At 35.5% G+C, this 16,130-nt stretch overlaps 1 protein-coding gene across 8 annotated transcripts in view; it reads right to left on the reverse strand.

Moving 5' to 3' along the window:
* The window catches only part of ADGRB3 (adhesion G protein-coupled receptor B3), a 690,055-nt gene that overhangs the window by 469,086 nt on the left and 204,839 nt on the right, over positions 1–16,130 (reverse strand). For 6 of the 8 annotated variants that reach the window (XM_075268344.1, XM_075268341.1, XM_075268339.1 and 3 more), the window contains exon 3: positions 795–905. The exons of the other annotated variants lie outside the window; for them this stretch is intronic. In XM_075268344.1, the coding sequence (XP_075124445.1) occupies positions 795–905 (111 nt within the window). The remainder of the gene's footprint in view (positions 1–794; positions 906–16,130) is intronic. 8 annotated transcript variants of the gene reach the window in all.

Below are 16,130 nucleotides of genomic sequence, written 5' to 3' on the forward strand. Positions count from 1 at the left end.
AATGAAACAAATTTATCACAGCAATTTTCCTATTTCAGTCTAATATATTATAAAATATAACTGAAGAACAACATGAAACCTAAAATGCAAGTTGTACGAAAAAGCTACTTGTAACATTCACAAACAGGATGCACAATCTTGAGTTAATCAAAGATCTATTTGTTAATTAATTATTGTTTTCTGACACATTTTATTTGATATATTATACATATACATTATGTATAACATTTGAATAGAAAAAACAATAACAGCATTGGGCACAAGAAACCCAAGTAAAAATAAATAAAAAATTTAGACCTATACTGTTATATATTTTGTGGAATAAAACGTTTCAAATATATATTTGTGAATGCTAAGCACTGTCTTTTTATGTTAAATCAACTTGCATTTTAAGTCTGTTGGCTATTCTTTATTAGCTTTCCACTTACAGATGTACCATATTTTTCTGCACCGGTCAGCATGACCATTATACTAAAGCCTGTGCATCAAAAAGCCTGTGTCACCAAAAGAGGTGAATAAGTATCTCAGCTGTGAAGTGCAGATAGATCTGTTACATCTGTACATTTAAAGGGACAGCAGAACAGCAGGGTTAGTTAGCCACACTTGCAATGGATGTGTGCTGTCTACTTTACAGCTACTTTATTTATGGAACTGTAACTGGTGAAAAAAATAAATGATTAAAAAAAGTATCAGCTTAGAAAAAAAACTGACAAATATGCAGAGGATTATGGAAGCATGCAGTGATTTTGCTAAAATTGATAACAGTAAGTAGAAAAATGTAACTAACGTATTACCAGTTTGTGCCATAAATTTAGCAGCATCAGCTTGTTCCTGGGTGACCCTTTTCTCATGAACAGATCTTGGTCGCTGACTTTTAATTGTATGATCTCCAATCATTCCAAATTCTAAAGACAGAATAAAGGTTTATGAGAGCTTGTGCGTAGACATTTCTCAAAACAGCACTCATGTCTCATGCAATCTGAACCTAAACATACTTCCATTGAAGTAATACAGTCTGCAGAATATAAAATGCAAGTCACATAGAAATTTTTTTTTACACTTAACCAAAAGACTGTTTTCAAAAATAAATGATCAAAGGCAACATTACTGGAACGTTTCCATCATTATAAGTGTCACATATATTTGTATAAAGCAAGTAATAGTAAACGTAAGCATTATGAGCATATGAATAATATGCAAAGATAATGAACATTATGTGAATCGAGTTTTATATCTATTGTTGTATTAATGTTGAAATCAGGGACTAGTGCATTATGGACACATGGATGCGATAACTAAAGATTCCAAATTAAAATGTTATATGGAGGAAGGAAATAGTAATTAAAGACCCTACACAAATACCTATACAAACATCTATTGATGATATCTGTTGTAGGATAGAACATATTTACTAATAGATCCCATGGAATTGCCTACCCTTCTAGACAGGTGATATGGTTGCTAAAGGCCTTGAAAGAAAGAGGCCTATCCTAGTTTGGTCTTAATTCTCATTGCTACTGTGTATTGACCACTGGAGTCCAGAGTAACTGCAGTGTAAGCAAGGATAAGTGAAATTAGCTCATAGGTCATGAAAAGGATATCGGGAAGAGACAAATATATGACCTTCCGGATCTCCAGGGTAAAACTCAACATCTTAATGAGAGGTCCATTTTAATTTTTAGGGTCCCTCTCTTCTGTGTACAGCAATGATAATTCTCTTACCAATTTTAATTGAGGCTCTATAATTAATTAGATTAAGGAACTGCATGCATAATAAATCCCTATCATACAGTATTATCAGATATATGCCTGATCTGGGACTAAACTAAGAATTGTACAATAAGTTATTGCCCTTCTGATAATTTCAGCAGAATGCAGATACTGATAATGGCAGGCTTTTATAGTATCTGTCAGTTTATCATGATTGACTCCTTCCATATTATAGAACTGGATCATGACACTAAGGCAACAAGTAACCTAGATGTTAATCTTTTTGATTGCCTTTGCAGATCTTTTGGAATAAGCCTTAACTTTACTGCCATCACCTCTGCTTCTGAAGGTAGAATATTTTTTTAATTAATAGATACTATAGAATTGACAAACATGCAGTTCCCTCATATGGTTATTAAACTGATGTAAACAAAAGCAAGAAAAATAGTATAAAACTATTCTGATTATTTGTTTGGAAAAAGTATTTCCTGGAACAAAAGGTGTTTTCATTCATTTCTTTGCTTTACTTCACTGCTCAAGTTATGGTATTTAAAGAAATGTTTATATAGCGAGGGAGTTTTGTTTAACAGAAAGAAAACAAATAAGCCATAGGGTTGCAATGCAAAAGAGGTTTATGCCAAATACAGAGGAGAGTACATGCTGCAAAGGCAAAGCAAGAGACTATAAAAAAACAAAAATTGTAGAAACAGCTTTTGTGTCATTTTGAATGATAAACAACATTGCATATCAATGTATTTATAAATAATTATCTCGGGGAATTATCACCATGGTGTTAATTGTTGGTTTGTTGATGCTAATATAACACTAGAATGAAAAATAATTAACTGTTTCAATTTAAAAAGTGCATTTGTTATCTTTGTGGAAAATAACAGCTTGTGTCTGATATTATTTTTATTCTTAGGTACTACATAAAAATATTCTTGTATAAAATGAGGAAATACATGTACAGATGTGTCCACCTTTAACATAGCTATATATTTTGTTATGTATAATTTCTCATAAAACCAATTTGACACAATAAAACGACATGCCAGCTAAAAAGCATTGAGTATCTACATAAAAGCACACATTGGATATCACTTTATAATATAATATCACAAAATAGTATTATCTGGAAAAGCTCATGAAACACATCTTGGAAATTGCCAGTCTATAGTAAAGGTAAAATAGGACACATCTGTACAATAAAGACTAGAAAAGCATTCAACCTGAGAGTCCTTCTATGGTCCCATGATGATTGTCACAAGCTTCCCACAACTAATTCCTCCAAAGAGGGACACTGAGACCTGCAATTTTATCTTTCATGACCACCTTTGACATAGCTATTGGCCTAGTGTAGCCAAATTAACAAAGTAGAATCATTTTTTCAATGACAAATTTTAAGTTTCTGTAGTTGTCTCCTGTTGCTCTGACCAAAGGTAAATAAGCAAACAATTTCACCATTAACTGATCACCAATTTGGTTAAGAATTCCTATTTGTCTTGAAACCAGTCCAACACAATTTGAAAACATCCTCACAAAATCTTTGAAAGGTTGCAATTCACTATTCCCTATTAGGTGACTAAACATAGTTAACATTTCACTTGGTGATAATTTGTCACAAAACCATGTTAAACTGTTACACACATAGAGGACAGGTAAGGGAGAACACATCTGTATACAGATGATTCTTTGTTAGATCTTCTTCCTTACTTCTACATATAGATAAAGATACCAAAAACACATAGTCACATAATTAAGGCTGTGGGAGACAGAAACCACCTTAAAAAAGATTCCCATTGAGTCCGTGTACAGTTACTTCCTCCAAGGTTTTAGGTGCCACACTTGGAGATTTTGGACTGGTGTGACCACAATCAACATCTAGCCCAAAAGTTGCTCAGCCTCCTCCCTTCTTCTCCGTGTTCATATTATACATGGACTCCCTAGAGAACTCCTTTAATTCCTCAATGTAACTGAAGAAAATATAATGCCAGTATGTGAGAAAAACATAGACAAGAACCTGGATACATATGAATAACATACCAGAGAGTAAGCCAATATGACTGCTATGGACCAACTAAAGAGATAATCCAAATTAATTGTCCCAAAACTCTATAACACTCTCCCTAAAATTCTAACCCCACAGCCACACTTTGAACAGGCGCTGTTTTAGAATTTTATTTTCTCTGACAATGAACAAATGTCTGACTTTTCAGCAACCAAAAAATGATTGGAAAAGTGTTAATAAAAAATGTTATGAAAGTTGGACTTTTTTAAAACATTTTTATTAACGGGCAATTTATAGATTTCTTTTAATAAACAGTAAATTTCAATAATCTGGCTATTTGCATCATTCCAGCTGATGCCTTATACTACAATCACGTTAATTGAAGTCAAACAGCTGGAATTTACAACTTCTCTATTTAGGAGTGATAAAAGATGATTTCTCCATTTAAGGGTTATTGTTAGGGAATCTATATTTAATAAGAGAAGCCTTTAGTTCCTTTATCATCACTGTGATGAGTAAAATTTAATTCTTTATGGTGATCACAGTGAGAGGAACTTCTGAAATAGGATCGCATTGTGTTATCAGAGGCTACTCAGCTTGCAGCCCTTCCCTACACCTTCTTAGAGCTCTGATGTGTCAGTAGAGAGCCTGGCTAGTATTAACTAGTAGAGATGAGCGAGCAGTACTCGATCGAGTAGGTATTCGATTGAATACTACGGTATTCAAAATACTCGTATTCAATCGAGTACCACTCACTATTCGATTGTAAAAGTTCGATGCAGAACCAGCATTGATTGGCCGAATGCTATACATAGGCCAATCAATGCTGGCAGAGTGAATATAGAGCCGGAAGATGCCGCGGGGACGCTGCAAGGAGAAGACTGCTCGGAGGATCTAGCCCGACCCTCACTCGTGGACTTGGTAAGTATAATTTGATCGAACGTTGCCTACCCCTGAAATGAGCATTTTCTCCCCATAGACTATAATAGGGTTCGATATTCGATTTGAGTAGTCGAATATTGAGGGGTACTCAAAACGAATATCGAACCTCGAACATTTTACTGTTCGCTCATCTCTATTAACTAGCAGTTTACAGTCCACTCTCCTATGCAAATACTGGTCAATTTACAAAGGTACTATGCAGCCTAAAATAAGCCATGCTGAATATAAAATCATATGATAGCTATTTTCTTGCTAAAAACTATATACTATACTATAAACCATGATGCATTTTTTATATTTGTAAAATCTTGTGCACTAAATACAAATGTAAACAGTCTACAATTAACATATCTCCATTTTGGTTAAGGACCTTCATGAATAAATCTTGAAAGGATATATTTCACACCCCCTCACTGGGTAACATAAACAAATTAAAAATAGCATATCACTTTGTGGCAATTTAACAAAAAAATCATGTTGTTTGCTTTCTTTGTGTACTACAATGCATTTTTACAACTGTAAAAGTGTAGGAATTTGAAAAATATATAAAGAACATCTAAATTAATGAAAGTAGCTAGGTTTTTTTGCACAAAGAAAATTTTTGTACAAGGTGATTTTTTTTTCTTTAATAAAACATACTCACCTGTCCACAATGCTCCGGGACCCTACCAGGGCAGTCCGGTCCTGCAGCTTGATGGCTTCTTGCAGTTGAATTTCTCATGGGCTGTGATGTTTACTGAGGCTGCTGATTGGCCTCAGCGGTCATGTGCGGCAGTTACTCCTGCCAGAAGACAATGGAGCTGCAGGACTGGACAATGTGGAGAGGCATCAGAGCACAGGGGGCAGGCAAGTAATCTTTTGTTTTAAAGTTTTCTCCTCACCTGGCCTAATAAATTACTAATTATTTATCATTCACCTTACATAATTAAAAAAAGCTTTTACTTTTTTTGTAGATGTGTTAGTAATACCTCTCTTCAACTTTGAATAACAAATCCTTCTTTATTGGTGCCTCTACTATAATGTAATTAACATAAAATTTCTACTAGGGATTAAAGGGGTAGCCTAGGATAGGGTAGATTATCTTGTTTTTTCCAGAAATGCTGCCATGTCTAGCTATATATTATATCTGGTATTACAGTTTATATCTATTCACTTAACTGGATAAAATCTGTAATATCAGAGATATGGACAAACATGTAAGAAATTCATGAATAATAGCAGACCAATTGAAATGCTTGCTACATCATATTGTACAGATTTTTGCATATCTAATACCACAATGTGCTTTGTATGTGCAGGTACCATTTAGAAATGTAGATTGGTAGCAAAGTCCCATGGTCAGTATTATTTGAAAGCTAGTGAAACAGTCTTTCCAGAGATAAAATGTAAATGATGTGCATAACATTTAATACTACGCCATATGGGGATGCTTATTTATGTTTTCATGCTATGTAACTTCATACTTGTCAAATATATAATGAAAAATACAAATGGCAAATCAATCTTGACAGAAACCGCTGTTATTGGATAAATATCTGCTATATATATTATGTCTGCAATCAAATAGAGTGTTCCTGTAAGATATAATATTTGTGGTATGATTTTAATGGGTTATTTGTAATGTGCACAATCAGACTCAGGATCTTTTATTTGGTCCTCTTTGTTTACAATAATTATGCCTGGTAACATTTTATCTGCTATATTGATTTCATAGAGATTTGGTCTTTTAATGATTTAATAGGGAACTGTTCTATTGAATTTGTTTGGCAATAAATAATAAAATACTTTTAAATATTAAATATGAGCATTGATAGTATATGGAAGGATTGATGGTTGATTTTATTTCCTAACAACACCAACAATCATTAAGTGATCTTCTTTACTCTACGAGATATTTTTAAACTCTTAAGTGGTGACAACAAAATATCTACCTATTGCACATACCTTTGTATATAGTCCTTATATTTTATGCTTTTATCACCCATGTTTATTTCTTCTACAGATGTGTATATAGCTGTGTACACAGCGGCCAAGGAGCACTGTATACGCAGTAATAATAATAATAATAATAATAATAATAATAATAATAATGGCTAGTTCACACGGGGTACATTGGGCCGGATTTTGAATCGAAATCTGCGTCAGAATCCGGCTAAAAAAAAATGTCTTCTATTGAAATCAATGGGAGCTGGTCATTTCCTTTTGAAAAAGTGACATGCCCTTTCTTCAGGCTGATTCCGTGGCTGCTTCGACACCTCCTCCCAACCTCCGACCTCCAAAAAACTTGCATGTGAACTAGCCCTAATAATAATACATTTTATTTATATAGCACCAACAAATTCCACAGCACTTTACAATTTGTTGGGTCCAAGTACAGACAAAATGAGGCATTACAGACTAGTAAGTCAATTCACACAGTGGGACTGAGGACCCTGCTCATAATAGTTTATAATCTAGGAAAACAGCTATGGGAGTCACCATGCTGCAGCTCCCCTCTGATGATGGACTAGAGGACCCAGATCTGCAGTTATGATCAGGAGGCTGCATTCCTCTTGTATCTGCATCAGCCCCAGTTACTGGAGAAATCAGCCAAACAAAAAAAAGAAATTACTTTTAAGATGCCCCCACCCTCAAAGATCTATTATGACCTTATAGGGGACAGAATGTAAAAAAAAAAAAAAGTAAATAAATAAAATGACAAACACTAAAAAAAGATAAAATAATAAAAAATGTAGTTACAATGAATCACAAATTCTATCCCTGCCCCCTGGTGACACATTACCATAATTGAGAGGGAAAACTATTTTAAACTATCTTCTCTCTATTATCCATAACAACCAAGAAAGTTTCATAAGGGAATATGAGACTCAAGACAATATTAATAAAACACTTTTGTCGATGTCCTGCTCACATTGCTTTGCTTGTTGTCTATGCAGGCCGATAAGGAATTCAATTGCATACACTGGAGCTTCAATAGATCGCATCAGGCCTATCCCTATTTCTAAACATGGTGATACTGAAGCATAAGGCAATATCGATTTATGAGAACTGGAATATCCATGGTATGTTCGCAGGCTGGCTGACTTCCCTCCCTTCTAAAGGAATTTGTGCAATATGGTCACTTTAGTAAATTCAGGATTAATTATGTCAGAAGCACTTAACATATGCTACATAGCTGGAGAACATCAATGAGATTGCCCTCCTATCCATTGTCTTAGGTTCTATCAGTTCCCAAAAGAGGGACCTCTAACACTTTGGCCTAATAGCAGCATTCTCTGTGACCCGCACTACTAAAGCTTAAGCACCTTTATGTCTATACAAACTTATTAATTGTATATATTTCCATTGTGGTCTTCTATTTTCTGATTCAATATTTTTTATTGTTTTAATAGGTAAGTACAGGTAAAATCGGGAGAATATGTAAATATTCCAGACATGTCAGGTAAATATTATAAATTAAATCAAGTTATCATTTTCAGATATAGACTGTGCAATGCATTGATCTATTTTACATGAACAATATCTGAAACATCATAATGATTTTCAAATGTCAGTCTGTAGGGAGTACACAGGTTGAAACAACTAAGTGAGGGGAAGATCATCAGAGTCCTGAGTGATATGTATAAATACATTTATGATATGGTATTAAAGTTATCTAATCTGGAAATGGGGAGGCAAAGTTAGAGTTTGTGAAGTTTGTATCGGTTCCAAGCGTGTATGTATTCATAGTGAGAATGTGTATTGATTTTCTTTGTAATAGTGGCTAGATTAGGGCTAAAGTTTGATTTCCAATTATATGCTGTCTCCTATTTTCATTTGAATACCTCTCCAGATCTATGTTCCTGCACCTTCTCATTGGCCAGACCTGTGTTGGTGTGTACAATTGTTTACATGCCTATGTGCAAGCTTAGAACGTTGTCTTATATATATAATCTGTGTTTATAGTAATAGTTCTGCAGGAGCAAATGCTTTACTTTTATAAATAAAATTTTAATAAAACTTCATTAAAAAATAGCTACATTTTACAAGTGAACCCACCCTTAACTTTTCACAAGTTTTTCAAAGATTACAACTTTCACAATATGAATTCAATACATTGTGAAAATGTATCTTTATTACTGGCTGTAATTTATATAAAAATGACTTGATGGTTCCACATAGGCAAATATAGTATATACATCTTCTGACTAATCATTTTTCGCTATATATCTTGGTAAATTGTTGTGCTGAGAAGAAAGGTAAGCTAAAACATAAGCTACAGTATGGCAGCAGCAGCTATGAGTCTATAAAAATGTTTGTACAATCCTATATCATCTCCTGTCTAGACTACTAGGGAATCCTTCTCTGTGGCCTCTCATTGATCTCTCTTTCTCTGCTCTGCTCCATTCTGCCAATCCATTTACTGGTCACTGATTGCCTAATGAATTCATTTCAAAATATTAACAGTGACATACAAGGCCATATACAGTCTGCCCCTTTCACATAGATGTGTCCTCTTTTTCCATTCCTGTTGGCTGGAAATGTTTAGATGTGTGTATAAAAATGAATGCACTGACGATAATATTTGTGTATACGTGTGACCAATCAGTGTGGGATGGTAAATTTTTTTTAGCATGTTGCAATGTTATGTGATTGGTTTTAAGAAAATTTGAGTTTTAAATTGGAAACAAGGTAAATGTGAACACATCTGTATGTCTCTGATCTAAAATGCCTGTATCTCCTTACACATAAAGTAATCTCCAATCATCTCAAGACCTTCATTTCTCTACTCTTATCTTCTCTCCACAAAACCATCTCCAAGGTTTCTCCTATGCATCTCCCACAAACTGAAAATTATTGCACCAATATATCAGACTGTCAGAATCCACTTTCCCAGTTCAGTCATCTAGATGTTGGTTTTTTTTTTACTTATTATACTTGTGCTTGTACTGTGTACATAAACCCTCTCTTCAACTAAATAATGCCAAGGCATTAATATTACTCTAAAAATTAATGACAATAATGACACTTAGAATTTCAGTCTGCCAGTGTTGATCCGAGAAAATCCCTTTAAATCATTAAAAATAAATATATGTAAATTCTATTGGCTTATTGTATTTACTTTAGATCCAACAATTAGTAGAGATATATGAAAATCCACTTAAATTTATTCAAGTTTTGACTATGGAAAAAGTTACAAATGACCAAAGGAAATGCATAAACTGAAGACCAAAGATTGTTCAGTTTTTCTGTAATGGTGACAAATTATAGGACAATAATGCCAAATTTTACAAGTATATTTAGGTTGAAGTTAACCGGTGACTACTGATTGTAAAAACAAGCTATATATTTATACTTACTGCCATGCATAAAGTACGAGATATATAGTATATACAGCATACAATTTAATATTGAATTGTCCACTGTACATACCATAAATTGTCTTAATAAGTAATTTCAAGATATAACCTAATAATTATACTGAAATTTGATAAAAATCACCTAGTGGCACTACTTACTGGACATGTGTAATATCAGGCCTAATTTATCTAATTCAATGTTCATTTAAACTGCAGAACTGATAAAAATTAACTTTAGTATTAGTAGTGATTACCGATATATCTTTATACAAAGTTTGCTAATGCTAGTTAGTCAATAGGAAAAGCTACATTTTGTGGAGCCTACTAAAATAAAATTTATGATAAAATCATGAATCTGACAAAATCTACTATTTTAGTTGCTTATAATAAACAACATTTCCATAAATGATGATGTGATGCTGTGTTTTACAATACATAATAGACCTCCTTATATTGGGAAGACTTACTGAGAAGTGTGTACTTCTTTATCTTTTCTCTTGACTGGACATGTTCACATAAGTGCATCACAATCTAAGCAACTTTTGTAAAAGCAACATGATCTTTTAAGTGTACACAAGAGGATATACTAGCTATTCTTTTTGTGTCTATGTGTGGCTACACTGCAGCAATTTATGACTTTTGTTAGCATGTTCTGAATTGTGTTGAACTGGTTTCATGAGAAATGCATTAGTTAACAAACTGGAGATCAGTTAAATGTGGACATACGCATGGATAACTATAAAAAGCAATATGAGCTATTTCATATGTACACTGTGAAAAACCTTTAAAGGGATTCTATCAATAAAATGCAATTTTTTGTCCCTAACATCTAGGAATACCCTTAAGAAAGGCTATTCTCTCTCCTACCTTTTGATGTCTTCTCAGTGCCGCCATTCAGTAGAAATCCCGGTTTTCTTCTGTATGTAAATGAGTTCTCACACAGCACTGGGGGCGTCCCCCACAATCACAGGCTTCAAGAAGGCCCTACAACCTCCATTAACACTATCACCACAACGCCATCTGAATTGTCCCCCTCTCCTTCTGTCTCTACTCCCCCTTTCCTCATACATGGTAAGCCCTTGCGTGCAGGGCCCTCTACCCCACTGTGTCAGTTGGTCACTGTTGGTTTTATATCTGCCTGTATATTTTGTGTACTGTATGTAACCCCCAAATGTAAAGCACCATGGACTTAATGGTGCTATATAAATAAACTAATAAATGCTGCGAGAGAACTCTCCAGTGTCACCTCTATTTTCACCTGCGTCTTCTTCCAGTGCTGGCTTCAAACTTCTAGGCATACACAGTCGGCTCTGCCGTCGGGCCTCAGACAGAGCCGACTGCGCATGCCCACAGTGATTTTCCTGTGGCCGCTTGCAAAGCAAACTGGTGTAAGCAGCCATTTTCTTGTGGCTGCTTTCACAGTAAGCTGGGGTAAGTGGCACAACAAAATGGCTCAAGGCCTGACGACAGAACCGACTGTGCATTTGTAGGACTTTGAAGTCAGCGCCAGAAGAAGACTCAGGGAAAGTCCGTTCCAGGATAAGATAGAGGCAGCACTGGAGAGTTCTCTTGCAGCATTGGAGAATGCCCCCACTGCTGTTTGAGCACTGGAGACCGCCCCCAGTGCTGTGAGAGAACTCATTTGCATACAAGAAGAAAACCGGGATTTCTACCGAACGGTCGTGTAGAGAAGACATCTAAAGGTAGGAGAAGAATAGCCTTTCTTAAGGCTATTCCTACAAGTTAGGGACAAAAAATAGCATTTTAATGATACAATCCCTTTAACATTGTTTAGCTTTATGCAATTTTCACCTTTTCATTTGAAAACACATTAGTGTTTCTCTTGGTCAATTGGAACTTTTTATTATATTAGAATAATCAATAATAATCAATAATAAATAATCAATTGACGCTGAAATATTATGAGCCAAATTGTATGCTAACTCTGTGAATGCATATGACCAAGTTCAGGAGTCAAAGAAAATGCAAACTACTCATATTACTTTTGTGCTTTACATTCATTATGACTAAAGCTGGTGTTATACATTAGCCACCATGTAACTAACCAATTGCACTTTTGATTTACTTTCAACATGCCAAACTGAACTGGAAGGGACCCGGTTAAAAGACTCTCTTAATTTACTTATGTTGTCTATTAGTCAGATAGCATAAACTTAAGCCTTGCAATCACAAAATGTGGCAAAAAGCCAAATTGTATCAGAATTTTATACAGGCAACTATATAAATTTGCTTGAAAAATTTGTGGTTTCATTTTGTTTCATCTTTGAATGGTTCTGCCCAAAGATTTATTTTTAGTAAACATAAATATGTCATAAACCTGGAGTGAAATAATTATATTTTGGATGGTTCAAGAATGCCCAGGACAGATGAGAGGAGGTGAATATACCAGTTTGCTATGATTCCACTCATCCCCTGAATCTCCACTTATTATACTCTGGGGTGTGGAGAGTACAAACATGTAAATTCTGATTCATCAGTAGCAAACCCTTGGAAAATTTGGGTTCTTCCTAAATATTTCAATCTTCTCTAGTAGCAAATGATTTAGCAATTCATATTTTTTTAATGATGATCAGTCATAATGGTCAAATGGCCATCATATTTACACATCCTTTACAACTTATTTTGCATTATATTTAACTCACAAGGCAAATGAATGCCCAAGGTGATATAAATAAAATATTAAAAAAATCATGAGCTACAGAATAAAAGGTAAAATTACAACACATACTGATTATTGTACCAAAGAATTTATTGAAATGAAAGATAAATTGAGGGTAAAAGCTATGAAGTATAACTTTTCAAACATAGTTTAAAAGATCAATGAGTTTGAGTAGATTAAATAATAATAAAATAGTATTATAGGTTTAGCCACACTAATATAGTATTCTAATTTAAAGTACTTTGGATTTCAGGCTCTTCGCTTGTCTGTCAATTCAGAACTCATTATTTTCTAAAGCAAGAATGCAGCGACTGTGCTTTGCCACAGAACCAAAGTGATATATTGTACCATAGTGAGGAAACATCTACATTTAATGATTGTAAAAGTCTTTCTGTCCCTGGGGTAGTTAAAAGTACAAACAAGTTGCTGGTACATTCAACCAGAAAGTCAAACCAATTAAAGTGCTAAAGAAAAAAATACAGCTGTATCAAAAAAGTTATATATAGGTAGTAGTGGTAGTGGGAAAAAAGAAAAATACAAGGCACTTCCATTAAATAATGCTAGTATAACAAATCAATAAAAAATGATCATGGATAATTAATTCATTACTAGTTTGAATATCTCTCTTTTTTCACCTATATATGCCTATGGACTGAGTTGGTCTACCTATGACAACAATTCTGTATTCATGCTCTGGTAAACCAGCACTGAGCACTGTCGATAGTATACAGTATGGAAATCACCAATCTCATTAAAAATAAAAATAAAAAATGACTACCCTATTGATATTAAAGGTGCAGATGTTATTTGTATACTGTATGACAAATATGATATGACGAGATTTGCAAAGTTCTTATGTGTTTTTCTGAATTATATTTTGTTTGCCCTGCATTGGATATATAATGCCCCTTCCACATAAAAGTTTTTAATATGTTTTTAGAGAATTTATTTCCACTTAATATTTTAATATACAAATGTGTTCTTCAGAAGACAGGGACATGTCCAGATATGGATATCACAATTTAAGCTGACATTGTCAACATAAAGTGGTTTTGTGGCAAGTTATCACAAAGTGATATGTTATCTATCCTAGCTGTGTCTATGTGTGACCGAGCAGTATAAATTACAGCTGCTATACTTTTGTTACATTGTTTTGATATTGTGTTAAATAGTTTTCAATACCAATTGTAATCCTTCACCATAAATGGAAATCAGTTTAAGAGGTATTCCCATCCCAAGGATCCTATCAATAATTATGTAAATTCAAGAGTTTTTCTAAACAAATTGTTTTAGCAATGATAATTTGTTTTCCTGCAATGTTAGATTATTCTTCCCATCGTTTACACATCGTTTTCTTGGTCCCTCTTCTGTGATAATAGGTTGGAGGGATGAATCACTGCTCTCTGGGTAGGCTAAGTTCTCAGCTGTTAAATGCAGCTCTGTGGTCAGGACAATCAGTTCAGCTAATTGCAGTTTGCTGACAAAGGCTGGAACAGTGTATGTTATCTCTGTATGTAAACACATAAATAACAATGAGTTTACTGCAATTCAGCTGTCCGCGTAAGTCTTCTATACAAACTTGTGCAATGTAACATTACTGTGCATACTATTCGATGTGCATTTATATTAGATTACTCTAATATAAGTCATCTCTGAAGGTAAAAGCAATATATATCTAGTGAAGTACTTCATATAGTCTTGTTTATCAAACAGTCAAAGCATATTCACCAGCTTGGTGAAGAATACAGGAAGTAAGAAGTAGAGACAGCAGGCAAAGCTACTGAGAGAAGGAGATGGGAAAACCTCTTTAAGTGATGACACATCTGTAAACCTCAAGTTTGTTTTTGTTTTGTTTATTGGCTAAACATAGGACAAAGTCATGATTTTGTGTATTACACATTCTGAATAGTTAGCATTATATATAAGGAATATCGTATGATTTACAATGTTGTCTACACTAAAATTATACAGAGTATATGAAAGGTAATGAGGAAACATACAAGTATTGGTGGCTATGCCACTGATCACCTTTTGTTTGTTAGCTCATTGACAGTTAGCTTATCATTTTCTGTACCAATCCAGTACAAAACCAGACACTTAGGTAAAACCTGATAAATTTTTAATAAGCCAGAGGGAGGAAAAACATATCATAGGAGCATAATTGATCTATAAAATGCATCTTGTAAAACAGATATTATGTAAAAACAGAAGACATGATCCTGATGAAAATAAAAGGGGGGCGGAGCCTAACCGTCGAAGTAGATGGAGGTCTGAGCCTGCAGCTCCGTCTTCAAAGCAGCCTTACCCCGACCCTACAGCTTCCACACGCTCTGAAATGGGCAAGCAGAACCGGGATCGCGGTGGTGACCTACCTGGTACGCCGAATCGTAGGTCCAGCTCCACAGAACTTCATAAATTCTTTAAAAAGAAGGCGCCTCAGTCTCCAGTGATGGCGCGCAAGATGGCGCCCGACGACGCTCACTCCGGGGACGCGGCTGAGGAGTCGGACGCAGAGAGCCTGTCTGGAGCCGACACACAAGGTACGGACACTCGCCCTATTACACAGGCCTTCCTCATGAAAGCCCTCGCCCAAACCATAGCTCCGGTCATGACCGAGCTAACGGAGATGAGAACCGAGCTCCAACACATGGGAGGCCGCGTGGATACACTAGAATCAGCTCAAAGAGATATTACGCACCATGCTAATACAGCAGTACAGCACATCTCAAACCATCACAACCACTTAAACCGTCTGCATGACATGATTGAGGACTTGGAAAATAGAAATAGGAGAAGGAACATCAGACTGAAGGGTCTCCCTGAGTCCTTCTCCCCAGACTCCCTGAGGGAAGTAATGTCCACCATTTTCTCAGACCTCCTGGGCTCAGAGAGGGCCTCTACTGTCCAAATTGAGAGAGTGCACCGCTCCATTAGAGCTAAACCTGCTTCTACAGATCCCCCTAGGGACATAATTTGTGGTTTATTGACATCTGTGGACACAACGGAAATTTTATTAGCGTCCAGAGACAAAAGACCCCTACTATATGAGGGCCATGAAATACAACTATACCAGGATTTGGCGCCCTCCACGCTTGCAAAGAGGAGACTCCTCAAACCCCTACTGGCAGTTCTGAGAGATAAGGGCTTACAATACGCGTGGCTATTCCCGTTTGGCCTCTCCATAATGAGCAGAGGTCGCAGAGTGTATATACGTTCTCCAGAAGACCTCACCGCAGCGTGGCCGCAACTGGGCATCGATCCCATACCTATTCCGTCCTGGGCCATGCTCCCAGAGGACATTCATGATTGGCCTCCCTTACCCACCCTAGAGAAACAAGCACCCCTCCGCAAGCTGAGATCCCCAAAAAGGAAGAAGTCGGTTGTCAGGGGCCTCATCAGCGAATGAATACTTTTTCTCCCTGGTTTTCATGCCTTACTGAGCCTTCTATAA

This window comes from Leptodactylus fuscus, chromosome 3, assembly GCF_031893055.1.
Source record: "Leptodactylus fuscus isolate aLepFus1 chromosome 3, aLepFus1.hap2, whole genome shotgun sequence".
Classification (NCBI taxonomy): Eukaryota; Metazoa; Chordata; class Amphibia; order Anura; family Leptodactylidae; genus Leptodactylus; species Leptodactylus fuscus.